Source organism: Podarcis raffonei, chromosome 8 (assembly GCF_027172205.1).
Source record: "Podarcis raffonei isolate rPodRaf1 chromosome 8, rPodRaf1.pri, whole genome shotgun sequence".
Lineage (NCBI taxonomy): Eukaryota > Metazoa > Chordata > Lepidosauria > Squamata > Lacertidae > Podarcis > Podarcis raffonei.
In genome coordinates, this window is record NC_070609.1 from 91,066,822 (window position 1) to 91,092,637 (window position 25,816).

The following is a 25,816-nucleotide window of genomic DNA, read 5'->3' on the forward strand; positions in this document are numbered from 1 at the left end:
GTCAGGGAAAGCCTGAGCAAAAAGATGCATCTTCACAAGATGCCTGGAGCCGCTAACAGACGATGCTTCACGTTTGTCACTAAGAAGGCCCAGGTGTACTTTGGGCTGGCTGGTGTACCCACATGGCAGCTGGAAAATGCAACACATGCACCCCTTCAGAAGATGCTGGAAATACATAAATAGAGATGCACCAGCAGGTACATACACATAAACAAGCAGTGGGTTGAACACAGACATCTGACAGGGAACCTATGCACATCAGCTACAATGCAACCCAACAACTGTATTACATTTCATTTATTTACTCATTACATTTATACAGTACCACTGCATCTTACACGCATTTAACTTGCACGATTTCAACTATACGTGGTTGAAGGCCACTGGCTGAAATCCCACAAGCTAAATGCAAGCAAGGCAGAGAGCTTCGAAGCTCTTTTTGCACCAGCTTTTCCTTGGGAAACAAGGTCTGGGATTCTCCCACCAGCTCTCATGGGAATTCAGACAGCCCCACAAGATCTCATGAGAGCATCTCAGGGCCTGTGGGGCCAGCACTCTCCAAGCAAGGCAGGGGGCTTAAAAGTTATTCTGTGCTGGGAAAACTCTCTGCCTTGCTTGTGTGGGAGTGGAGGGAAGCTGTGGGTTGCTCACATGGAAGCAGCTCCAAGGGTTTGGGCACATGCAGAATCCTTGGAAGCAGACCCCCACTTGAGAGGCAATTGTACTGCATCCCCCAGGGCAAGGTTCCAGATCACGCAGGAGCCTCAAGCCTTCAGGAGTGGGACCTGCCAACATATAAGCACAGCCTTCTGAAACAGACTACAAGGCACGCCTTGCAAAATGCAGCAGTTGCTTCTGTGTTCCTCTTGCTCTGGGTCAGAGTCCCCCGTCCCCCCACACTGTGCATGCACAACACCCAACAAGCACAGCCCCCCCCAATCCCTTTGGCGTATGGGCAGGCCCTGTGACGATTAGAGCACAATAACAGCAAGCATAGGCTTGGCAGGCATCTGCCTTCTCCTGGTTCTGGCAAATGGCCCAAAGGACAGAATTCTGGTCAGGCCTGTACAATTCTGGCTGGGTGGAAACTCTAGGCACTCCTCCTCCCCACATGGGCTGCAAGGGAGGGGAGGAGCAGCTCCATCTAATGAAAAGGCTGGGCAACCACACCAACCAGCCAGGTGACTCTGCCAGGTCACCCTGATCCACAGTCCTTGCTTTCATCCACCCCATACGGTTCCCATTCAAGGCCCAAACTGCATTCAAGAAAGACAACCCCCCCCCCCAAAAAAACCTTGACTCTTTTGCACTGTAGCTTTAGCATCTGCTCCAGTCACTTTTTCAAACGTATTCCCACTTCAGCCACCAGGACTAGAAGCTTAGAGGGGAAAGATTCCTGTTGGCAGGGCGGTGCATAAAGTTCCAGTTTTCAAAACAGTAAAAACTAGATTGCTGCTTTTGTAAAGCCACCGACTCTTCCTCCCGAGTCTATTACAATGCTTTATCTCATTTGTTTTTCGCTTTAACTGCTTTGGTAGTAACTTTGTTTTAGTAGTTTGTACTAATAGTTTTACCGTGTTTTTAATTGTCGTAGAGATTTTTTTATATATTCAATGGTATAGAAATGGTCCTTAACAAGTAAACTAAGGCAGAGCCAGGACTCAAATTCAGTCCAAGGTCTGATTCCACCATCTGGGCTGCAGCTTCACGAAGCAACCCCTTACCCAGCCACAGTCTGAAGTTAGAAGGAAATACCACGAGGGTCAAAAGGCTTAGAGGCACAAGTCCCTTAACCAACAACCCTTGAGAACTTCTGCCGAGTCCCTGCCTGCCTTGGAGCCCAGATCACCCAAGGCCCAAGGCGCTGCCCTGCTTTCTTTGGCTTCACCCTAAAAAGAAGGGGGAGGAGGAGGGGGCTGGGGGCAGCCTCAGGGCAGCTGCCAGGGACAGAGATGTCTTGGTGCCCCATTCAGGGAATGCCCTCTCCAGAGCAGCTCACCTGGGGATCAAATGTGGTATTTTTAGGCACAGAATGAAGACCTTTTCTCCCTCCAAGGCCCCTTTCCACAGCACCACCCACATTTGCCTGGAGTTTTTCTACAACTCTTTACATCTTAATCTGTGGGCTGCTCACATATTTACACTGGCTTTTCAAAGTCGTCTTCTCTGTTCCTAATTCTTAGTTACAGGGGTAGCACAGAAATGGTGGTTTGTTTCCAAAAGAAGTGGGGAGATAAGCATTCTATCACAAGGATTTCCACTTGCACAACAGAAACACCCCCACCCCCCGCTCCCCTGTGTGCCCCCTAAACCCGTTCTGGGGTTCCCCCAACCCTCCAGATCAGACCTGGGGAGGGTGCAGGGGTGGGTGGGGAAATCTCTGCCCTGGTGGGATGTGTTAGCTGGATGGCGTCCTAAATATATAAAAATCAGCTCCCCGTGAAGAGCTGCCTGGCTGCGCTTTACACCCGCTTTCGGTCTCTGGGTTCCTTTGCTCTGCCTGTTTGCCTTTGAAATCCTGGCTAGCCTTCAGCCCATCCAAGGCAGTTTGCTGAAGGAAAAGCTCAGAGGAGAAAAGAACAGAAGAATCCAAGCAGACCAGATACCTGGGTGATGCCAGAGGCACCGGTCTCCATCTCCTCTGAAACTAGGCTCAGGGCAAGGAAGAGGCAAGACATTTGGCTCAAAGAGTGGGTGGGGGAAGGGAGGGAACCTCCAAGTTATTAGCTCACATGTCATTAACACTGCCAGCCCACCCTTTTAATGGCGAAAGAGGTGCATTTCCAGTTCACAAAGGGTTTCAGACCCTTTGGAGTCTTCCAAAGAGTGGGTAAGACTTTAGGCCAGAGTAATAGATCTGTAAAGTTAAAATGTGCTATAGAGAAAACTACTGGACACTTTTGCATTGTAGCTTTAGCATCTGTTACAGTCACCTGTTCAGTCTGGTCACCATTACAACCTTGTTTTAAAATATTACTGTTTATAATAATTATAATAATAATAATAATAATTTATTATTTATACCCTGTCCACCTGACTGAGTTTCCCAACCCACTCTGGGCGGCTCAAACAGAATATTATTAATAATAAAGCAATAAAACATCAAACATTTAAAACTTCCCTAAACCCTCAGATGTCCTCTAAAAGTCAGATACAGTGGTACCTCGGGTCACAGACGCTTCAGGTTACAGACGCTTCAGGTTACAGACGCTTTAGGCTACAGATGCTTCACATTACAGACTCCAGTAACCCAGAAATAGTACCTCGGGTTAAGAACTTTGCTTCAAGAAGAGAACAGAAATCGTGTGGCGGCAGCAATGGGAGGCCCCATTAGCTAAAGTGGTACCTCAGGTTAAGAACAGTTTCAGGTTAAGAACGGAACTCCAGAACGAATTAAGTTCTTAACCCGAGATACCACTGTAGTTGTTTATTTCCTTGACATCTGATGGGAGGGCATTTCACAGGACGGGCGCCACTACCAAGAAGGCCCTCTGCTTTTCAGGGGCAGCCACTGCTTTTTAAAATAAACACTATGCATTTTTGATTTCTATAAAGCCACCAATATGCATTTAAAATAGAACAGAAAGGGAGAGGAAAGCCTGTAACCTCACTGCCCACTTAAGGGAGATGTTATCTAGGTCTCTGTTGTGGATATGCAGCACACAGTGGACATCTATCAAGCTTCCATTTTCACCCTGGCATACGGGTTGGGCCAAGAAAGGCGTACTTGACTCACCTTTGTAGGGGACTGTTTTCCGGGGCACCAGGTTCCACCAGTTGCTAACCGAGGAGGCACCCACACTCAGAACTACAGAGGCCAGGAAACACATGCCCAGGGCTGGGCTGGCGGCCATGGTGACCAGGACGCAAGGCTCCCACTTCTCCCGCTGCCGTCCGAGAAGGCTCCTGCTGCGATGCCTTCCTCTCGCTCCGTCAGGGGCCCTGACAACAATGGAAGGAAGGAGGTTAGCCTGGCTAAGGTTACAGCGGCCTCAATTATGAATGAACAGTGTCAGAATCGGATGGTGGGAAAGGAAGGGGGAGGGAAAGAGGATGCAGAGGGGAACAAAGGGGGCATTGAGAGAGTTTCCACTCAGGTACTGCGATGATCGGCTCCTGCTTGAAGGGAAGGAGCACGTGGCAGCCAGGATGAGTCAGGCTGTGAGTAACCGGGGCTCGAAATGGGAGGAAACCCCCCCCCCAGCACATATACATCACCACCCCCTTCATACACTTGTCCAATTCTGAAATTCCACTTCCTGTGTGTCTATATCAATAAAAAGGGTTTCCTGGACATCACAGGACACTGACCTGAAAGAGAGTCATTGCGAAATATACCCCAGAGCATTAAAAAAGGTAACCACTAATGTGCCCATTAAGGCTGTGATGCTGATAATGGTTTCTGATCTGAGGTGTACCAAGACTCTCAGCCTTGGGAGCAGAGTTCAAGCTAGGGAATTCAGACAGAAGAACAGCAGGTTATGAATGCATTTCCTAGGCTGGAGGCAGACGAGAAGACCTTCTTTTTAAAGGCAGCAGGGGGGGGAGGGAGGGGAGATTTGACCTGTGAAGGCTCCTTCAAGCCACCACTTCCAGCTGGTGAATGTCAATGTGCAAGCAATGTGTGCTCTTCTGTGTTTTTTGGTGCAGTTTGGGCAGCTGCTTCTTTTGCAGAGTTGGAGAAGTTTTGCTTCTTAGGGTGATTGGCTTTGGACCACAACTCCTATTATTCCCATGTGGAGGCTATCAGGCTGGTTGTCAAACACCTGCTTTTTACACACACAGACACACACACACACGCGCCACCTCCTCTTCTCAAATTGTCTTTAGAAGAGGCCAGCCCCCACCACAAAACTATTTAGCAGAGTCAAGAGTGAGGTGAATACACACACACCACAAGCCATGATCTTTTTCCAAGTGCCCAGAGTGTTTCTGGAGAATTTGGGGAAACTGAACTACTGTAGTGGCAGAGTATGAATTAGCTCCTCATCAGTTCATTTACCCATAATTAATTCCCCAATATGTCTTACTCCGAATCAATTCCATTCCCCCCGTGCATTCCCCCAAGTTATATTAAACCATTTCATACACCCCACGATTCATATCCCACTCAATAACCCACTCATGTCACCCTATTCCTAAATTCTCCAGAAGCAGCCTGGGCCCTTGGGGAAATAAATGCTGTGGCCCGTGTGGTGGTTAGAGTGCTGGACCAGGGCCTGGGGAGCGGGTTCAAATCCCACCCAGCCACGCCACCCTGAGCCAACCATCTCTCAGCACAACCTCCCTCCCAGGGTTGTGAAGATAGAATAAAGAGAAGGAGTATGAAAGGTGAGATATAAATGTATACTAATAATTCAGCAGTTTTGATTGTCGTCCTAAGACATAAAAATATTTGTAATGTTTCTCAAGAAAGAAAACCTAACTGCTATAATAATTTGCTGGTTTAATTTCACCAGCCAACCAACCACAGCGCTTGCTAAGGGTTCCCTCGGGTCAAATGGCTGGTGGGCTTGTTGTGCTGCCTGCAGGCCCAGCTTGGCCGGATTATGTGTTGTGCTAACAGCCTCCTTGCTACATTTTGCTCTTGGGTTTGATAACCACAGCTGGAATGGGATTGGCACCTCAGAGAAAAACCACCCAACGGTGCAGAACAACACTGGCTTAATTTGATAGAACAAGTTCCTCATCGCTTTCTTTCCAACTTGTTCGCCATTAACCTTGGGAAGAAAAAGAGTAGCAAGGCATTTTTCCCATATTTAAACTGGTCTTCTCTACAGTAGGATTAGGCAGAACAAGGTAGATACATAGAATCATAGAGTTGGCCGAATCAACCAAATCCTTTTTGATCTGCCATGTGCTCAAACCCAGGGAAATCTTTTTCTGGCTTCAAACACAGAAACGAGATTCTGGGGGGAAACACCCAAAAAAACCCTGACACAATTTTTGAAGGAGCAACCTGTCTCTTGCTGTGCAAGCCCAGAATACCTGGCTCAATTTGCACAGATAGCACCTCTTCAAGAAAATGTCACTTTCAAACTCCTGTTCTGCAGAAACAGGCATTCACTTCTCCCAAGGAGAGCACAGCACAACTTCCTGCCACACACCTGTGGGTGAATCACATCCAAGCGCAACAGAGCAACAGCTGCTGCTTAATTTGTATTGATCAAGGGTTCCTTTCAGAATCTGGCTAGACAGATCAACAGCCTGACTCAGTTAAACGCAGCTTCCTATGTCCTAAGTTGTTCTGAGTCTTTCCCATTTCTCCACCTGAAGCCCATGAGCATGTGCAGAATGCACTTAAACCCCATCACTTCTGAATCTAACTGACATTCAGGGGCAGGGCTAGCCCACACGCTTGAGCCAATGCATTTGTCTACATCTGGAATACAGCCTCTGAATAGCCAATAGATAGACCAATCCAACAGCAGCAGCCTGAGATCCTCTAAATCTTACCTGGCTTGAGATTTGTAGACAAGATCTTCAAGGGCATCAAGAATGCGCTCTCCCCCCCCCCTTTGCAGAATTATGTTTCCCAGGTTGGTTAACCATGACAGTCTGAAAACGGTTAAAGCACACAAGTGCAGACAGGGACTCAGATGCCCCTCTCTGCGCAGCCCTCCAAATCAGACGCTGAGCACCCAGCAAAGCACAGTGGAAGACTTGGGAGAGGAGGGGAGGATGGAGAATTACAAACAAGCGTGAACACTCACATTCCCAACAGGAAGGAGAGAATGGAGAGACCAGGCTGAGAACCAGCCAACCAAGTAATTGTATACTATTTCATTTCAGGACTTTATAAATCCAGAAAATTGTTCTGAACAAGACAGCTAATTTCAGCTCTCCCCAGTCCAATCCCAAAACTCTAGGCCAGCCTTTGCCAACTTGGTGCCCTCCAGAGGTTGTTGGGAGGGACAGGTGGGAATTGCAGTCTAACAAACTCTGGAGGGCATCAGGTTGGCAACACCCCAAACTTGATTAGGGGGAGTGCCATAGTTCTGTGGTAGGTAATCAATACTTCAAGGACTGCCTCCCCCCATATGAACCGACCTGGACCCTGCGATCATCATCTGAGAGCCTTCTTGGTGCCCCTCCTCCATGAGAGGTCCAGAGGGTGGCAGCACAAGAACGGGCCTTTTCTGCGGTGGCTCCCTGCTTGTGGAATGCTCTCCCCAGGGAGGCTTGTCTGGCTCCTTCATTATATATCTGTAAGTGCCAGGCAAAAACATTCCTCTTCTCCCAGATCTGAAACCTTGGAAAGTCACTGCCAGCAAGTGTAGATGATACTGAGCTAGGTAAGACTGATGGAATAAGACAGCTTCCTAAATTTTGCCTCCAACTTGAGATGCTGGGTTTAATCCTCCTTGCCAGCCACCAGAGCTTAGTTCTGAGCCAAGGCAGACCACAACTTAAGACTTCCACTGCCACAAAGCTCCCGATGTGCAACTGCTGCACCGGCTGTGGTTTTACCCAATGGTGAGGGAAAGGCACTCTGCACAGGTTCATAGTCTTGGGGGGCTTCAAATCCCCACCCAGCCACAAACTTGAGTGGCAGCATGCAAGTGACTCAGTTTCAATTCCCCATGTGCAATCTGAGAAAAGGCTTCTGGGGCTAATAAGTGCCCCTCCACGCACATATTAAATCCTGCCGGCAGCAGGCAATCCACACAAAAAGGCAGCAGCAAGACTAAATGGATACCAACATTGCCTGGAGGATAGGTCTATCAGTAGCAAAGAGGACAACACAAAACCTCCATGTATAGAGGAAGTATACCTCCAAATATCAGGCGTTGTGGAGAAAGAGCAGAGAAACCACATTGTTAAAAGTAGGGAATTGGTTCCTACAAAAGAGGACGTGGACAAATTCATGAAGAAGGCGGCTATCCACAACCACTAGCGATTGTCGCCAGCGTTCAAAACCTGTCAGGTGCCGGGCGCATTTTGCACCTGACTATTGGCCACTTGCGACCAAGTGAAGATGCCCAGGTGCCAGGGTGGCAGGTGACGTCTCCACCACCTGGAGGTGCCTGCCTGGGGATCTTGTCTGTTTTCACACACTAGCAACACATCCTTTAGAATTCTATTTGTGATATTTTATCTGCACAATCAGAAAGAAATTCAGGAACAAAAAAGTTGTATTGAAAAATACGACTTTGAGCAGTCTGGCCCCAAAGTGGAAACTAGACATTCAATTTTGGCAACTGTAACCCTGGTTTAAGGAGCCATTCGGCGCCTGGCTTATGTATCTGTCTCTTGGGCTCAGGTCCTGCTTGCAGGTCTCCCAGAGGCACCTGGTGGTCAGCCATTGTGAGAAGAGGGGGCTGGACTGGATGGGCCACTGGCCCGAACCAGGAGCCAGGCCCCTTCCCACAAAACATCTTCGCCTTCACAAACCTTGCCTGTGAGCTTCCTAGAGCTGGCGAGCTGCTTACAGAATATTGGATTAGATGGCTGTCGTCTGACACCGTGATTTGTATATTTGCGTGCTGCTCCCACTACGCACATGTGCTCACACACATGCGCACATGTGCTGGAGGAGAAAATGAGTCCTTGCTCTCCTCGTCCCCAGTAATGTGATTTGCTGGCTGCCCCCTCTCCTCCCAAGGGCAGAGTTTCATGCCACACTTCCCAAACCGGCTTCCTTCCAAGGCGGCAGGAGTCAGGGGGCTACCTGTCTGTTGGCTCTGCTTGTTCGCAAGCCAGTTTGCCTTCTCTTCAAATTATTCCAGACAGGGAAGCAGCAAAGTCAACTCCCCACACGACCCTCCGGTCAGCAGGACTCACACAGCAAGACTCTGCAGAGTGTGCCAGTTAAAACATAGTAGAAAACTGCCCCCGAGAGCCCACCCACAATCCGAGGCCCGTCCCTCCCCTCCCCCCATCAGGCACACAAAGCCAATTAGGACGTCGTGGTTTTTTAATATCATCAAAGCGCCCTGCCAAGGCTCCCAACAGCCGCAGCCGTTCGGCCTGCATCATTATGCCCACTTAACAGATCAGAAGCCGGGGATGAGTAACAGCCCATGCGGTGGCTAGAACCAGTTTTCACGGCACTCCACCTCCTAGGGCTAATTTAAAATTAAAGTAACTATATATACCTACAGAGCAAAGCAAGGTATTTGAACCTAGAAAACCTGGGATCCACTTTGCGCTTGGTCATGTGCAGACACAAGCCACTCAGGCACCAGGGTAATTTGGGGGTATTTGTGGCTCACCTGACAGCACTGTTGTCGGAAGGATAAATGTAAAGAAGAGGGCCCATTAAAATGTTCTGTCAGTCATTCCCTAGGCAAGGTTGGCAAAGTCACTCCTGCCCCCCAGCCTCAGGGGCGCAGTCTGTAAAAGGGGAAGACTGCAGACCTAAAAACACTGCTTAGCATCTCCACACCTGTGCCACCCGTGTTCAGAATTGCTTCACAAACATTTACCTCACTAATCCTCAAAACAACCCTTTAAGGTAGGTCCACAGACAGCGAAGAGCAAAGACTGGGAGCCAGTTGTCTGAGGCCCCTTTTAAGCAGAGCCTGGCTGGCCGTCTGACAGGCACCGCAGGGGGTCCCTTCCAACTCTACAAATCTATGATTCTTGGTAAGTTCATGGCAGACCCACCCAGAGGGCACTATTGACTGAAAAGTATATCAACGGCCAAAAATAAAGTAGCAAAATAAGTCCGTTTTGAATGATCTGCTTCCTTCAGCCATCCTGCTACATTTCTGTATATGGTTGGTATCCAACTAATTTCTACAATGAAATTAATGAGTAAGTTGTGTCAATTAACATCAATGGGTCTCCTCTGAGGAGGACCAGCATGGGATGCAACCCTTTGCCTGACTTTTTAGTCATTATCTACGAAGTGCTGCATCTATGCCTACAAAGCCACCAACTAACAAAAGTGAAAATGCTGCCGTTTCCCTGGTCTTTGGGGGGCAGAGCCAAGTGTGGGTCTCAGCTGGGGGCAGGCTGGGTCAGGGCCCAATAGCTTTCAGAAGGCTGTGGGGGCAAAGGCCAGTGCAAAATCTGCCTTTTCACCTCAAGCGTACAGCTGAACAAGAAAAGAAAAATATCACCGATTTTTTGACCACCAGGGCCACGGGTGGCATGCTGCACGAACCACTATTTAGATGAATAGAGGATCTAAACTAGGTTTCCACCCAGTTTTATTATCCACTAACTGTGTGGAGGGGGGTGGAATGGGGGAAGCAAAATAGCCTGCACTGGCTCTATTTTAAAAGAAAGAAACAGCAATGTTCTCCGAGATCCAGGCCAAGAGCCACGGCCCTCCACACCAGAAAACTCTGCCAGGACTTAGAAATGCAGCCCAGCCAACTGACCACAAATCCTTCCATCCAACTCTCCCCAAAGAAGCCTCCCCCCTTGGTCAAATACCCTTTCTTGTGGCTTTCCTGTGCTTTTAACCACTTCCTGTCTTCCGAATGAGGCCAGCGCTGAGTCAGCTGCGTGTAGGAACCAGGGGGGAGAGAATGAAACAATTAACAGTTCCAAAAAAGCAGCAGTGTTTTCCTTTTCCAGCTGAGTCGGAACTGCAGCCACACCTTCCTCTGCCCCTGGGAGCTAAGTCCGCCTCACTACCAAGAATGCAGATGGATCACGTCTTCTGCAATCTCTGGCAAAGGCAGCCTTGCCTGGCCAAACTCACGCCTCCCCCCCCCCCCATCAGCTCTGGGAAGGATGCAAGGCGCTGTGAAAGGCGGCATGGGAGGGAAGGAGAGAAGGGAAGACTCCCGATCCTCAATCCAACCAAAAGCTGGCTACTAGTTCACAGAAGAGAGAAAGGCACTCTGTACATGTTCAGAGGCTACCACTTCATGCCAGCAGAGTCTCAAAGCCAGGATTCCTGTGTTCCTTTTTTATCTTCAGGGAAAAGCTGCAGTGCAGGTTGACAAAAGTGAAGTATCAACTAGGAAGGAACCTTATCGGGAACAGAAACAACACAGAACACAGAACGCTGTCTTACATGTTCCATCTAGCTCAGCACGGTCTACACTGACTGGCAGCGGCTCTACAGGATTTCAGGCAGGAGTCTCTGCCAACCCTACCTGGAGATGCCAGGACTGAACCTGGGACCTTCTGCTTGGAAGGCAGGTGTTGTGCCACTGAGCTATGGCCCTTTCCCAGCATAGACACAGCTGCCCTGAAGGTCTGGCCCAACCACTGGCCAGAGGGAAGCAGGTGCCTCTGGCTGCAGCTGTGGGAGGCAGGAAGCAGCAGCAAAGGCTTTGGTGCTCCATGCACAACACATACACCCATCGCTACTGGTCACGGTGGCTGTGCCCTACCTCCCCTGTCGGAGGCAGGGCGTCTCTGAAGGCCGCTCCTGGCATCCCATGTGGGCAGAGTGCTGTTGTGCTCAGGTCCTGCTTTTCAGGCTTCCCACAGGCATACGGCTGGCCGCTGTGAGCACAGAGTGCTGAACTAGGTGGGCCAGAGGCCTGACCCAGCAAGAAATCTGTCCCCCAAGTATGCCTGCTGCTCTTGCGTGTCGCAGAGGAGCCTGTTCTGTTGTCTGTGTTGAAGCAAGAGATTGCCAGGACAGAGCACCCTCTTATGGCTTACAAACACTCGCTCAAAACATCCAGTTGAGCATGCAACGGCAGGGGCAGCCATCGCCAATGGCTTTCCGGTTCACATGCCACTGGGCCAACCTGGCACCTTCAGCCCAAGATGGCTAGGAATAGCCAGAAGCCGGGGAGTGAGTGACCTACGGAAAACTTGACTTATCCCGGGGTGGGGGTGGGGGCCAGAAGAGACATCCCACTTGCTGGCAGCTGAAACAACCATTCAGATGCCAGGCTACACCAATGGTCTCCACTAGGCCATTGCCAAGTTCTATTTCAGAAATTCCCAAGAAGACAGGAGGAGGCTGCAGAGGCGGGTAATGGATCGGTAAACAACACACCCATCATGCGTCACAATCCCCAAATAAGCATTGATGTGGGACGAGGGAAGGTACCCCCCCCCAACACACACACACACAGAGCAGAAAAGCATGGGGAAAGATGAGGTAAGTCAAGACAGGAAGAAATGTGGACTTCTTTATCCTGGACGACATCAAGGACCACCTAATGACACAGAAGCAGAGTTCTAATGTTGACTGTTGTGGGACTGAGGGGGACATCAAGATGCTCATGGTTGCTGGCTGGTCTTTCTGGGGCATCCTCCACAGGTGAATCTTCATTAACTCAACCCAATCGCCTTGCCCTACTCTCGCTGCATTTCCCTGGTACTTTAGCAACCCTAGCTTGAAAACAAAAGGCACTGTAGCACCTTAAAGACTACCAAACGTATTATTATGGGGCATACCTTCTTGGAGCAGAATCCACTTCCTCTCCAAAAGCAGCATTCTGGCACAGTTCCTGTTCCTTTCAAATGGGTTTGCATAGGAGAAGTTCCTGATTAGAGTGTGCCTGCGCCTTAACTGTGGAGTGGACAGAATAGAAAATCCACTTTGATTTTCCTGCTCAGACCCCCGAATACCTGGGGTGGAGAGCAGGTTCACTCCAAGGCGCCACAAAGCAGAGGTTGCCAATGTGACGCATGGGAGGACGGCAGCTCCCACCAGTTCCTGTCAGCACAGCCAATGGGCAGGAATGATGGAGTTGCAGACCACAAGATTTGAGGACATGGCATTGGCTACGCCTGGCTCCATCCCAGATTGGGGAAAACAAGTCAAAACGGGTCCATTATCTTCCTTTGGGGTTGGAGGGCAATTCCTTTTTTGAACTAGCTGCTGTATTCTCCACTGAACATAAAAAAGAATCAGATGTTGTAGATCACTGAGACGGATTGTCACAACCAGAGAGACCCGCTGTGCCTGCAGGGACCTAGACATGGTGAATTCTGTGTAGTGACGCTCACATGAGAACCTGGATGAAAGCCAAGGCCTTTCAGGTCTCCAGCACCCCATTTCCCAGAGTGGGCAACTAGGTGCCCCTTAGAAACCCACCACCAGGCTGTGAGTGCAGCAGTTGTCTCCTCCGGCTGGCATTCCTAAGGATGCTGTCTCTCCTGGAGGTAAGATACAGCCATCAAGACAGTGGGCACTGATAGCTTCATGCTGTGTGAATTTGCCTAAGTAGGTGGTGATCACTATATCTTACAGCAGCAAATTCCCAGTTTACATGCATGAAGCAGTGCTTCCTTTCCTCTGTCCTGGAATCTCCCAGCATTTCAGCTTCATTGCAGGATTCTTGATTCTAGTGTTATGAAAGGGGGGGTGAGGGGGGTTCACTTTCTCCATGCATCCTTTGATAAGCCTCTGTTATCCTCCACATGCCCAGACATCTTTTTTCTACACTAACCCCCCCCCCATTGTTGCGATATATCCTTTGACAATCATCGCCACCCTTTTCAGAGATGTGTTATCTAGAAGTGTACAACGTGGCCCTTTGAGGCTCTATCTGAGGCAATTGGGTTTGTGCCGCAGCCACACCCTCTCCCCCTAGAACATCTTTTCTCAAACTTGGGTCCCCCAGTTGTTGTTGGACTGATCATCCCTAGCTAGCAGGACTAGCTGCTGCCCAAGACCACCCCTGCTTTGCACCATCCTGGAGGGTTCTTGCCTGGCTGGACCTCTGACCATGCCCCCCACTTGCCAGGGCAGAGAAGAAACAGCAGGGGATGGGGGTCTAGACACTAGCCCACAGTATAAAGCTAAAATTCACTTGTTGCTACACCTACTTTTGCCTTTGGTCCCCCCCCACTGGGATGCGGCCCCCGGAAGGCAATGTGGCCCTCCGGCTGAAAAGGGTTATCCACCCCTGCTACAAGGGCATTCCTCTATTGGCAGCTTTGTTTTTATCCTTCTCGGCCTGAGGGATACCTCTGATTCCTGGGACTGGTTCAGATTTGACTCTTCCATCATTTACAGATTGCAGCACTAACTGAGAGACATCACACATCTTGGCACCCTGGGCTTGAGCTCACATCTCCAGGGCAAGTCAAGTGGGACTCAAGTGCAGAGTGTGCAAAGGGTGAACTGGCTGCAGAGCACACAACCCCCATTCCCAGAAGCACCTCTGAGATGCAGGGTCAGGGCGAGTTACGCAGCATTTGGAAAGCCCTGGACAAGACCATTTTTAGAATTCAGCAGGCCTGAGGATGGTGGGAGTCACAGCTGCTATTGTTCTTCATTAAGGGAAACAGGAAGAGCCCTCCCTCCTCCCAAGGTCCCCAAAGGAGGCAGAGTTCATGGCAGAAAGAAGCATATAAATGGATCTCCGGAAAGGGAACAAGGAACAGGGTCAGTGGACTGTGGGAACCGAAGGCTATTACACCAGGAAGCCCACCACCAAGCACAGTCCAAGCAGAGCAGGATCTCGGCCGTCACCATCAACGGTGGGAGAAGCATGTAAAGGAAGGGTTTTGGAGTCAGCCCAGAGGCCATGTGGCCCCTCCAGGCCCCTGGCATTCTCCCTGGACCCCACCTCTTGCCAGCCCTGCTCTCTGCTCTCCTAGAGCGCTTCCTTCCTTCCGTGCTGGAACTGCATCACCCAACTAGGATGGTGCTTTTTGCACAGATGTCCCCTTCAGTACAGAAATAAAGGTGACACCCATTGCTCCACCCCCTTTTGCCTCTGGCCCTGCCCACCACTGGGAAGTGGCCCCTAGAAGGTTGGCCAGGAGGGAATGCGGCCCTCAGACTGAAGGTTCCTCAAACCTGGTCCTACTTAACTTCATGAAGGAATCAGGGGAAACTGTGGAGTAATAAAATAAGCACCCTGAACACGTACAGAATGCATTTCTCAGGGATTCCAGGATAGCACAGCAATGCTTCAGGTCAAAGGCTGCAACCTCAAGACATGCTGCAGCCCCCAGGCCTCTTTTTGCAGATTAGCCTCTCTCTCCTGCCCCACCACCCTGCAAACTACACTTGAAATCATTTTATACAACCTTCCTCACCCCTGAATTCATGTGGATTTGGATGTGCTAGGCTACTATAAATTTATGCAAATTTAAAAATAGCTCACTGCTTAATATTAGCAGATGCCTGAAAAAACAGACTTCAGTTATAAAAAAAGCATATGTGAAAATTGGAATAAAGGGGGCAGGAAGATTCCAGCACTCAACAGCTTCTCCTCCAGGCCTTTTTCATAAAGATTCAGCTCCCTGGGGCACAGGAGAAAACACTCAACTTGGGGTTCATCTGTGCTCAGTCATAAGAAACTTTAAAATGTGAAGAGAGATTCCAGTGTGAAAATGCTGGATTAGAATTTATCAAGAAGTTTGACTCTATCTGCGCAGGGGTTTCCTTTTCCACTCCAGCTCTTAAATAACACAGCAAATCCAGAATGATTATGTTGTATCACCAATTAACGCTTCCACGAATGATCCACTGGGCTTATATTGCATACATTTTAGCATTAACTGAATGGTCACAAACTCAGCATTTTGCATTCTCTTCCCATTTCTCCCCACAGGTCACCTCCCCTTCCCATCTGAAAAATGTATAATCTGTCTGCCACCTGAGAGGTCTATGCAGCTGATGTTGTGGATGCTGCAATCCACAAAAGTATACCCTATAATACAGGGATGAGCAGGCGAGCAGGCTTCTCTTTGTTGTTGTTTTTTAACTCCCCCAAATCCACCAATTAGAGCCTGGTACAAAATATGTGTGCTTAGAATTAAATAATTTGGAGTCCAGGAATTAGTTCTGGGTACCAGAACTGGCTGAGTTTTGTTGCTGCTACTATTAAACAAACTGAGAGTCAGAAATGCTTCTGATCTCCTTCAAATCACCCAGAAATCTGCCTTGCCCATCCCCGACATAATACACATCTTAATCTTGAAGGTCCCACAAGACCCTGATGGGTTCACTGCAACAGACAACTGCGGCTATTTGTATATTTGGTTAGGCTGTCTTGGGTGGCTTGCAAGTTGGGGGCTGCGGAACTCAAACTGGAACTACTCCCTCCCCCAAGTGCTGCTGGCCAGAGGCAGGTTGAATTGGCTGGTCAGACTCCTGCCAAACCCTTCTAATTCCTGCACTGCGAGCGAAGGAGAAACCCACTCTGGTACCATGGGGTGTCTGAAAGTCAGTGGCAGCAGGAAACCCCACCCTCTGCACAAAAGCCAGATCTGTAGATCACTGCTGGATCTCAGGAGAATGGCAGCAACCTTGGCAAGTGTTGAGCAGGTGCTTACAACCAGATCAGAAATAGACCAAGATAAGCAACAAATGTGGAAAAGTCTGTTTAGTGCACACCTTTGGAACCCAGCAACACACCCTGCCCCGCAATTCCCCCCCCCCCGGTTTATGCATCTGGGATCAGCCAAACCATGCATGCCAACAAGAAAGCTACTGGACTGAATGGGGGTGACCCCCCCCCCAACCGGAATATAGGGAACTGCTTTAGGCCAAGTCAGATTCTTTGTCCAGTGTGGTGTAGTGGTTAAGAGCGGTAGTCACATAATCTGGGGAACCGGGTTCGCATCTCCGCTCCTCCACATGCAGCTGCTGGGTGACCTTGGGCTAGTCACACTTCTTTGAAGTCTCTCAGCCCCACTCACCTCACAGAGTGTTTGTTGTGGGGGAGGAAGGGAAAGGAGATTGTTAGCCGCTTTGAGACTCCTGAAGGGGAGTGAAAGGCGGGATATCAAATCCAAACTCTTCTTCTTACACCAACTGGCAGCAGCTCTCCAAGATTTTGGAAAAGGGTTGCAGCTCACACCTTCTGCATGCTCTGCCCCTTCCCCAGATGGTGCATCAGGAACGAAGTGTGCCAATCAGTTTATACCATAACACATCCTTTGCCAGCCTAGTGCACTCGAGATGTTTTGGACCCCAGCTCCCAATGAGCGGAAGTTGCCATCCAAAACATCTGGAAGACTCCAGGGTGGCAAAGACTGCTATCCCCATCAGCCAGCACTGCTGTGCCCCCATCAAAACCTCTCTCAAAGCACTTCAACACATTTTGAAGGTTTTTGTTCTGTTTTTCACAATCATGCAGTACTGTATTTTATGAAATAAAATTAACAAACTCTGGCAGGGAGGGGGAAGATCATCTGACTCCAGCCAGACACCCTAGATGCCACTTGCAAATTTGTCTTCATCCGCTAACAAGCAGCACATTCCAACCTGCCACCCCCCCTCGCCCCCCTGTCAATCGCTGAAGAGCCAAGCGGCAAGAAATCCACCATTGCCCACAGGCCTGCATGAGCAGCTTCAAAGGGGTCAGAGGATGCTTTTGATAGGGGGCTGATTATGTTGGCAAAAGGTGGCAGGAACATTCCTATTAATGCTGAAGTGTCCATCAGACTCCAGGGGCGGCAGTGAGATCCTGACTAGAGAAACCACCAGGCCACTTACTAATGCAAATACACACAGGTAGCTCTCAATTATACACCAGTGAGGACTACTTTCCAATGCAAATATATTCAGCTGCTACGGTTAGATAGCGGCTTACATCTCAAAACAGTTGCAGTTGCCTAAGTGAGCCAACAGGCTGGAGAAATTTGCATTAGTGCAGAAGGTAACACCAGGCGTTCACTCCCCACAGGGGAGAATTTAAAGGCCTTTCCACTTTGGCTGAAAGGAGATCTGTGCCATTCCACCGTTACTTCACCAGCTGATGCCAACTCAGTAGGAAGGAGCCAATTTTTACCTATGGCTATATCAAAGAACCACCAAAGCTACCTGAGACTGCAGAGCTGAAGCGAGACACACTTTGGCCTCTGCCATGGAACCAAGTCTCCCTATCTCCCAGGAAGAACATTCTGCAAAGGGAAGGTCAACCTGGCCCCATCCATCATCTAATGAAGGCACAGCTGCTCCAGTGCTCGCTTTCTTCTTCCTCCCTCCCCAATCCTTTTTCCTTTCGTGCCATGTCAGTTACATGAAGCATCATTTGTTAACTGTTTCCTGTGTCTTGTGAACAAACATTTTTCTCTTGACCCATAAGATTTATTTATTTATTTTTACATTTACCTTTCCTCCAAGGAGCTCAAGACTGGACTCTCCCCCCGCCCCCGCGAAATTCTGTTTGTACCTGTATCTTGCTTTAAAATATTAAGCAGTTTAGAAATGCTTCTAAATAAATAAATAAATTGTGAGCCTATCAGATGGCAGGGGCCATCTTATTTTTCAGTATGTGAACAGCGCTTAGAAAATGTACCCATAGTTAAACTATGGCATCTGCTTCTACAAGATGTGGTGAATTTTAAATGTTTTAAATATGAATTTAAAAGGATATTAGGCAATGGTCACTAACCATAATGGCCATATAATCTCTCCAAGATCAGAGGCAGGGGGTCTCTGATTGCCACTCACAAGCAAGAGAGGGCCACTGCCCTCATGTTTTCCTCATGGGCTTTCTGGAGAAAAAACCATGGACACCCCCTTGAGCTCCTCCAGGGAAAAGTTGCAACAGAAATGCAATAAATGTTTTAAATAAATCTGGCAGATCACTGTAGGAAGCAGAATGCTGGTCTTGGTAAGTCATGTCTGGGGAACCTGGGACCTCAGGTGCTGCAGAACTACATCTCCCATCATCCCTGGCCACAAGCCATGCTGCCTGGGGCTGAGGGGAGATGCAGGTCAGCAGCATCTGAAGGGCCAGAAGTAGCCACACCTGAAACAGACCTTTGCTCAGACCCATCAGGAACTGGATCCTTTAAACTAGAGATATTGCGTGAATATACATTCCCACGGAGTTATCACAGATCTTCCCAGTTTTGGATGCTGTGAAGAAAAGAGCCATCAAAGTCAGCAGAGCAGTTGCACAACTCCCAACTAAAAGAGGCTCCGGAATAGCCAGTGAGTCAAAAGGGGAAGAGGACAAAATTAAGCCCCAAGAGAGAAGGCAGAAGAGCAAGACTGTGGAAGCACGTTTATTGGGTTCTGAATAAAAATGATTCAGCCCAGTCCACCTGAAATGGCTACTTCAGGGTGGATTTTGGGGTGCCAATAAAGGCAGCAATTAGGAACACAAACAGATCTGGCCACCATGGACCATCTCCCAGGATGTTCCATTCATTCCACCGGGGCTTCCAGGGGATTGTCTCCCATAAGTCGAGGGGCAGCGGTTCTTTTTATCTTAGACTACCACACAGATGGGGACCCTGTGGCTCTCCAGATGTTGTTCAATTGTAGCCCCTATCACCCCTAAGCACACTAGTTGCTGATGGGAACTGGAAGACCAGCAACTCCTGGAGGGCCCCAGTCCCCCATCAGTGCTGTACTACATGGTGGGTCAGTCTTAGGCAAGAAGACAAAGGGAACTCCTCATCCAAGGAGCTAAAATTTAGGCAGAAGGAAGGAACAAAGCAGGCTGGCCCAGTCTAAATTGCTCCAGCAAGGAAATCAGGATGCTTTCTGTGGTGGGAAAAACACATCCAAGCTGAATGCCTGTAAGATGCCAATCAGTCCTGTCCCTCCACGAAGGAGTTTCACACCTTGGCAAGACAGACTAGGAATAAAAACAAAATCATTGGTGTCATCCTTGGTGGCTAAGAGGCAGAGATTCACACCAAGAAGTCTGCAGTTCTAATCTCTTACACTCTGCCACTAAATGGCATTAGTTCTCTCACCCTCAGTCTTGCATCTGCAAAATGGGGATAACAGCACTGGCCAACCTTTTAGGGCTCATGTCAAGGTTGCTGATTAGCATTATATAATATAGAAGCATTGTGCACATATGAAGCTTAGAGCTATTGTCCATCAAGCTCAGTATTGTCCACAGACTGGCAACAGCTCTCCAGGGTTTCAGCTGGAAGACAATTCCCAGCCCTGGCTTCAGATGTTCTGCATGCAAGGCAGATACTGTGCCCCTGAGCCACAGCCCTTGCAGTCCCCTCAGTTTCACCCTGGTGGCCGTGGGTCTCTCAGCTTGCAATGAACAATGGTGCAGAGCACCCGCTGCGGCACATGGGTGGGTGGGCTTAGTCCAGGGCCTCTTCTTTAAGGCAGACTAAACAGGAACATGAGTGACAAACTGTAGGGGTCCATTAAAGGATCCTTTCCCAAAATGCAGCGCTCTTTTTCTAGAAAAAGAGGTGCTGGAACTCACCATGAACACCTCCCTTGTTCTTTTATAATGGCAATGGTGCCCCCACCTGAGAGGTGCCAGAACTGAGTTCTAGCAAGTTCTGGCTGAAGAAAAGCCCTGCTAGGCAGCACCTGCACCTACAAACCTCCAGTCTCCCCACCCATCATGAAAATGAGCAAAGAACCACGTGGAGGGAGGCCGCTTGTGAAATGGAACAGGCCCCAGACTGGGAGAGTGAACTACTTGGAGGTCCCAACAGCCTGGCTTTTTATATCAAGGACTGGGCCTGGGCAGGACCCCGGACAACTAACTACATTTCCACAGGCGATTCATCATAGCAGCCTTTCCGGTTGTTTTGGACTACAGTTCCCCTCAGCCTCAGCCAGCACAGCTGCATTACAGCTTGACTCACTTGCTTTGACCCCCTGATGTTATTTCCCATGTAGCATGCCTGTTCCTGAAGGGCAGGTAATAAATAGAAAAAGTAATAGGCTTTAGACAGACCAAACCTATTGAAATTAATGGACTGAACAGAGTAAGTAATGTGTGTTAATTTTAAACGGGCCTACTCTGTGTAGGACTAAGACTGGATACACCTTTGGGTATGCACAGCTCTACATCTGTGGGGCCTCAAAATGAGTCCGCCTTTGGGTTAAGGAGGTCTAACTGGGGGGTGTCTTGTTTCATGCCCAAATCTACCCTCCCCAGCAAGCATTTGCCCACTACTGCCCTGATGACATTTGCCACCAGCTCCAAATGCTGAAGCCACCCAGCAGCAGAAATCAGAGGCAATCCCTGAGGAAATGCTGTGTTGGCAGCAGGCAGGAGAAAGCAGGCAAAAGGAGGAGAGGAAACAAGAGAGAAAACAAAAGATGCAGTTTGCCGCCTCCTGCCCTGGCTGGGAAGATCTTGGTTGGCACAAAAAGCTAACACCAGTGTCGCGTGTGTTTAAATTAGTACCCCTCTGAAAGCCACTTCAGTCGTCTGGAAGCCATGAAGCCAGCTCCACCCCAGAGGCGAAAGCCACAGAGATAAAAGAGCCGTCAAGAGATCAAGGAGGAGGATCTGTGGCTCTGAGCCATTTAGTAACTAGCTTTACTACCGCCTCCTCTCACCCCTCCCCCACAAAGCCCAAAATCCTTCTGAGTTGAAGATTCCCAGATCCTGCCTACAGAACAGAAAATAGAAGGGGGGGGAGACCACTCCCCTCATTTGGGAAGATGAGGAGGAGGAGGGCATGAGGGTGCCCCCTGCTGGAAAGGAATACATGGTCATCCCAGTGGCCCCCAATTCTGTAAGAGAGAGAGGGATTTGACAATATGGATCCGCTCCCTTTTGTGTGTCCAAGCAGAAGGCATAGCTCAGGTGAAAGCAGCCTTCCACAGCCAGGTGCCTCTCCAGATGTTTTGGACTATAATTCTCATCAGCTGTGCTGGCTGGGGCTGAGGGAAGTTGTCGTCCAAAGCATCTGTAGGGCACCAGGTCAGGAAAGGCTGGGGAAGGATGCGCCCCTCCTTAGCACCCAATTTGCTTTTTCCAGCAGAGGAAAACTCACCTGGGGTTCATCTCATTCAAGTCCTAAGCAGTCTACATCTTGCAAAACACTTGTAGAGGTAGAACAGTTTCGTGAAAGACCAACATCCTCAGTTTAGCATCAACACGGTGTTGACAGGGGGTTAACATGGGAGGCTGTCATTAGCCCCCTACCCAGAGTCATGTAACTATCAGAACCCTACTAAGATGATCTAAACGAATCCTTACAGTAATCCTGTGAGGAAGGCTCCCTCAAATAAAGTGAGTCTAGAAAGGGAAGAAAATTGGGGAACCTGAGTAGCAGAAGAGAAAGCAGGAATAAATAAGCAAAGACTGCCCACATTTCCTTTGCTAACTTACTTTGCAGATGCTGCTACTCCTGTGCTAATTAAGGAGGGACAATTACTCCTCGCCTCCACACCAAAAATCAGCTCACAGATTAGAAACCTCAGCCAGAGTGGATTGAGAAGGAAAACTGACACCCAGGCTGGCATACACACAACAAACAGGTTCTGAGCAAAAGCTATTAGTCCAAGAACAGCCCAGCTAAATGGAACGGAGTCCCATGGAGAAGCCCAGCCAACTATTTCCACCTCTGCAGACTCACAAGCAGGGCTGGACAGGTGAGGGGGGGGCTTTCTTTTAGTTTTCCCCCAGAGGTACCTTGCCTCTGAACATGGTGGATCCATTTGGTTATCATGCCCCAGAGCTGCTGGCAGACACCCCCCCCTTCTCCACAAATGCGCCTGGTCCTTCTTGCTAGAGTCCATCACCACATCCTGTGGCAGCGAATTCCATAAGCTCATAACTTCACATGGAAATAAGTCCTTCCTTTTTCTCAACCTTGAACCTACCAACAATTTCAAAGGCTGACACACACACAGAGCAAATTATATCTGGCTTAATGAGGCATTGAGAAGGGGGATCCTTCTCTGCTGGTGTTGAAAGCACAGTTTACAGTGCAAGGAATCCACATCAAGTGTTTCCATCAAATACATCACCACACTCCATCCCTCTGTGATTCTATGGCATGCAGAGTTGCTTACTTCCCAACTGTCCAGCGGTCCTATGCCCTGCTAAAGCAGCTGTTCTGCACCTTCACTGGCAGGTATTAGCTGGCCATCACACTTACCCCCATGCCCAGAAAAGCATTCCCTGCTGCTTCTGCAAGGGGCTTTTTGTTCGCTTTTCCTGGTCAGCCGGCAACCCTATTCTGTGTGGCTATGGGATGTGTGGGTGTGGAGAAACGGCAAGGGAGACTGCGGCTATCTGGCCAGTTCTGAACTGGAGAGTTTATTTAAAATAAAAAACTACACTGAACGGCCGTTGCCTCCCATGCTTTGTACTGATGTGAACAAGCCCCAGGGATCTATTTGCGTTTTTCAAATTACTTAAGAGAAAAAAGAGGGAGGAGAGAGAAAAGAACATTAAAAGCAGGAGGGGGAAGAGACTATAGAGGCTGAAAAGAAAAGCAGCCCAGATGGTGTTGTGTACACATACACAGAAGGGACTTTTTTGTGTTGCTCTGTTTGAAAAGTGGGGAGGCCGCCCCAGACATGCAGGGTTCAAATGTTTGCTGACAAGAGAGACATCAGTATTTCATCTTCTTTTTCCTTTTCCTTTTCCCCCCTTTCCTTTTTTGGGAAGAGCCTGTCTGTGGGGGAGGGCAACAGACCCAAAAACTGCAGCAGGAGGAATAAATATTAAATTAAGATTGTGAGATATATATTAGTGGTGAAGGAAAGGAATAGGAAAGGTTGAGTAGTGCTACCACTAGCCAAATATCTGCTAGAATAATTTTCAGGATTCTCTGCCTGGGCCGGGCAGAAGCAAGAAGCCAGAGCAGCTGGCTTAGGGACAACCCTCCCCCCTCCACACACCTGGGGGAGGACTGCCAAGGCGGCGCATGCTGCAATCCTACCCAAGAGTCAAGGCTTCCCCTTACCTGGAAGCAAGCCCCACTGAATTTAACAGGATTTGCTCCCAGGGAAGCACCAATGGGATCGGGCTGCGAGCCCAAGAGTGCAGAGGATGAGCGCATGCCTCGCTTGGAAGGCCGGGAACTTGCCTCTAAGTAACTATGCAGGAGGCAGTGGAGGACAGGAGGGCCTGGTGCTCTGGCCCAGGGGGTCACGGAGAGGCGGACACCACTAAACGATTAAACAACAACAACTATGCAGGCACGAGGGTCGGGCTACCAAATGATGCAGGGGGGGCGGGGGGGGGCGGGAATGCCCCGGGCAGGAGCGGGCGGGGGGGAGAGATCTCGTAACGCGCTCCTCCAAAAGTCACCAGAAGAAACTTGATCCGGAGCAAACACAGCCACACGCCCCAACCCCGGGGGGGGGGGGGAGTTGCGAAGGAAGGCGAGAGGCGAACAGAAAACTTTCCACAGCTGTTTTTTTCTTTGGCTTAAAAAGAAAACAGGCCCACAAGAGGGAAGCAAGCCTAAAACAACATTTTAAACCTGCGTTAGCACGAGAAAGAAGAAAGGAAAACGAAGCCCTTGTGAGAAATTGAGGTGGGGCAGAGGTGCTCCGCAAAAGCTCTTGAGAAGAGCGATCCAGCGCATATTTCCCTGGGAACTGTTGCAGCCAGCGGGACTTACTCCTCAATGAACGTGCAACAGGATCGCGCCCACGTTCCAGATAACACTTGGTCGTTTGCAAAAAAAATATGGGGGGGGGGCAGCAACAAATAGGCAGATCATCTCTCTCTCTCTCTCTCTCTCCCTCTCTCTCTCTCTCACACACACACACACATATACACACATAGCAACACCCCCAACCCTCTCCGGAGAGAAAGGCGCTGGCCAAGCCCATCCTTGGCCAATGCGCGATCTACTGGATCCCAGGAGAAAGCGACGGAAGGAAGGACGGGCGGGGGGTACATCGTCACACTCTGAGCCCGTTTCCAAAAGGGAATCTTCTTTCTCTCCTCCACCCCCCTCCGCCCAGACAAATAAATTAATTTCACGCCAGAAGCGCTTCTCTGCAATGTTGATGTTATGGTGGGGAAATCAGAGGATGGGAGGATCTGAAGCGAAGGAGAAGGCGAGGGGGGCCCCGCGCGTGCACACGGCATTGTAGGCAAAGGGGGTGGCCTTATCTGACGGGGGTCTCCCCAAGGAAACTCTCTGTTGGCCGGGCTGGGCGTTCGCCAGGCAGACCCCCCTCCGCCGCCGCCGCCACGCAACACGCCGTTTTGGCCCCGGGGAGGAGAGGTGGGGGCGCTTTCTTTTCGGCTTCCTTTCTCTCGCCTGCGCGCAGCGTCCGCCCCTCGAGCGACCCCTTCCCTGGACCCCGCCCGGCAAGGTAAACCGAGGCAGACCCGGCGGCGAGACAATAGCGGCGGCGGCGGCCCGAGAAGAGCCAAGCGCGCCAAAGGCGGGGAAGACCCGCGGACTCCTGGGGCGCCTCGGCGCTCACCTCTCCGGCAGCCAGCCCCGCGCGCCGTCCTCTTGCGGCTCCGCCAGATGGGAAAGGCGTAGATCCACAGTCGGCGCCCCGGCTTCTCCCGCACCCCGCGCCGAGGGGACGGCCACCCCAGAACTTCGGGCGACCCTCCGGCCGCTCCTAAGCCGGCGCTGCTCCGGCTGCTCCTCCCGCTCGGCTGCTGCTGCCCCTGCTCGGCTGGCGCGGGAGTGTTTTCCTGGCTCCCTCGCTCGCTCCCGCCTTCCTTCGCTCCCTTTTGCTTTCACTCTCCTCCTTCCTTGACGTCAGGGCCGGGGCGGGAGTCGGGAGCGGGGGGCGGCGAGGGCGCGCGCTCTCTCCCCCCACCCCTCGCCCTCCTCGCTCCCGCGGGACGGGGTCGCTCGGCCGCCGCCCTCCCCAGGCGCCGGGCTCCCCGGAGCGCGCCCCTCCGCGGCCGAGGAAGGCGCCCTGGGGAGGCCCTCGGGCCCCTTCCCCCTCCAGCCCCGCAGCCCCCCGGCCCGGGACGGGTCTACCTGGGTGCTTACAACTCGCGGAGCCACCATTCCGCGCTCACTCGCCGCGAAACAAAGCCGAGCCTATTATGCTCCGCGTCCAGGCGCCGGGGAAGGATTCACACGGATTATTCAAGCGCATTCGCGCCTGTTGAGCGCTGCCCTCTGCCGGGCAGAGATGCTTTCTGGATGTTACCTTCCTATTCCCTACACGGCGGGGAGGAGTTTCCTTCCCTTCCCCGCGAATTCGTTTTACTGGCTGAGTTTCCTTCCAGCAGGAGCGGGTTTCAGATGCAGGATTAAGGCCACAAGCCCGTTTAAGGGGTGCACGTGTGAAATGGCTCTAGGGGCCAAA

General features: G+C 50.3%; 1 protein-coding gene across 2 annotated transcripts in view; it reads right to left on the reverse strand.

The window, feature by feature from the left end:
* SEMA4C (semaphorin 4C) overlaps positions 1-25,587 on the reverse strand; it is a 60,277-nt gene extending 34,690 nt beyond the window's left edge. The window contains exons 1-2 of one of the 2 annotated variants that reach the window (XM_053401542.1): positions 25,483-25,587; positions 3,737-3,942 (exon numbers count right to left, since the gene is read on the reverse strand). In XM_053401542.1, coding sequence (XP_053257517.1) covers positions 3,737-3,854 — 118 coding nt within the window. In that variant the 5' untranslated portion in view covers positions 3,855-3,942; positions 25,483-25,587. Of the gene's footprint in view, positions 1-3,736; positions 3,943-24,964; positions 25,038-25,482 lie in introns of those variants that run through there. The other variant, XM_053401543.1, reaches the window with a different exon arrangement.
* Between the last annotated feature and the right edge of the window lie 229 nt (positions 25,588-25,816).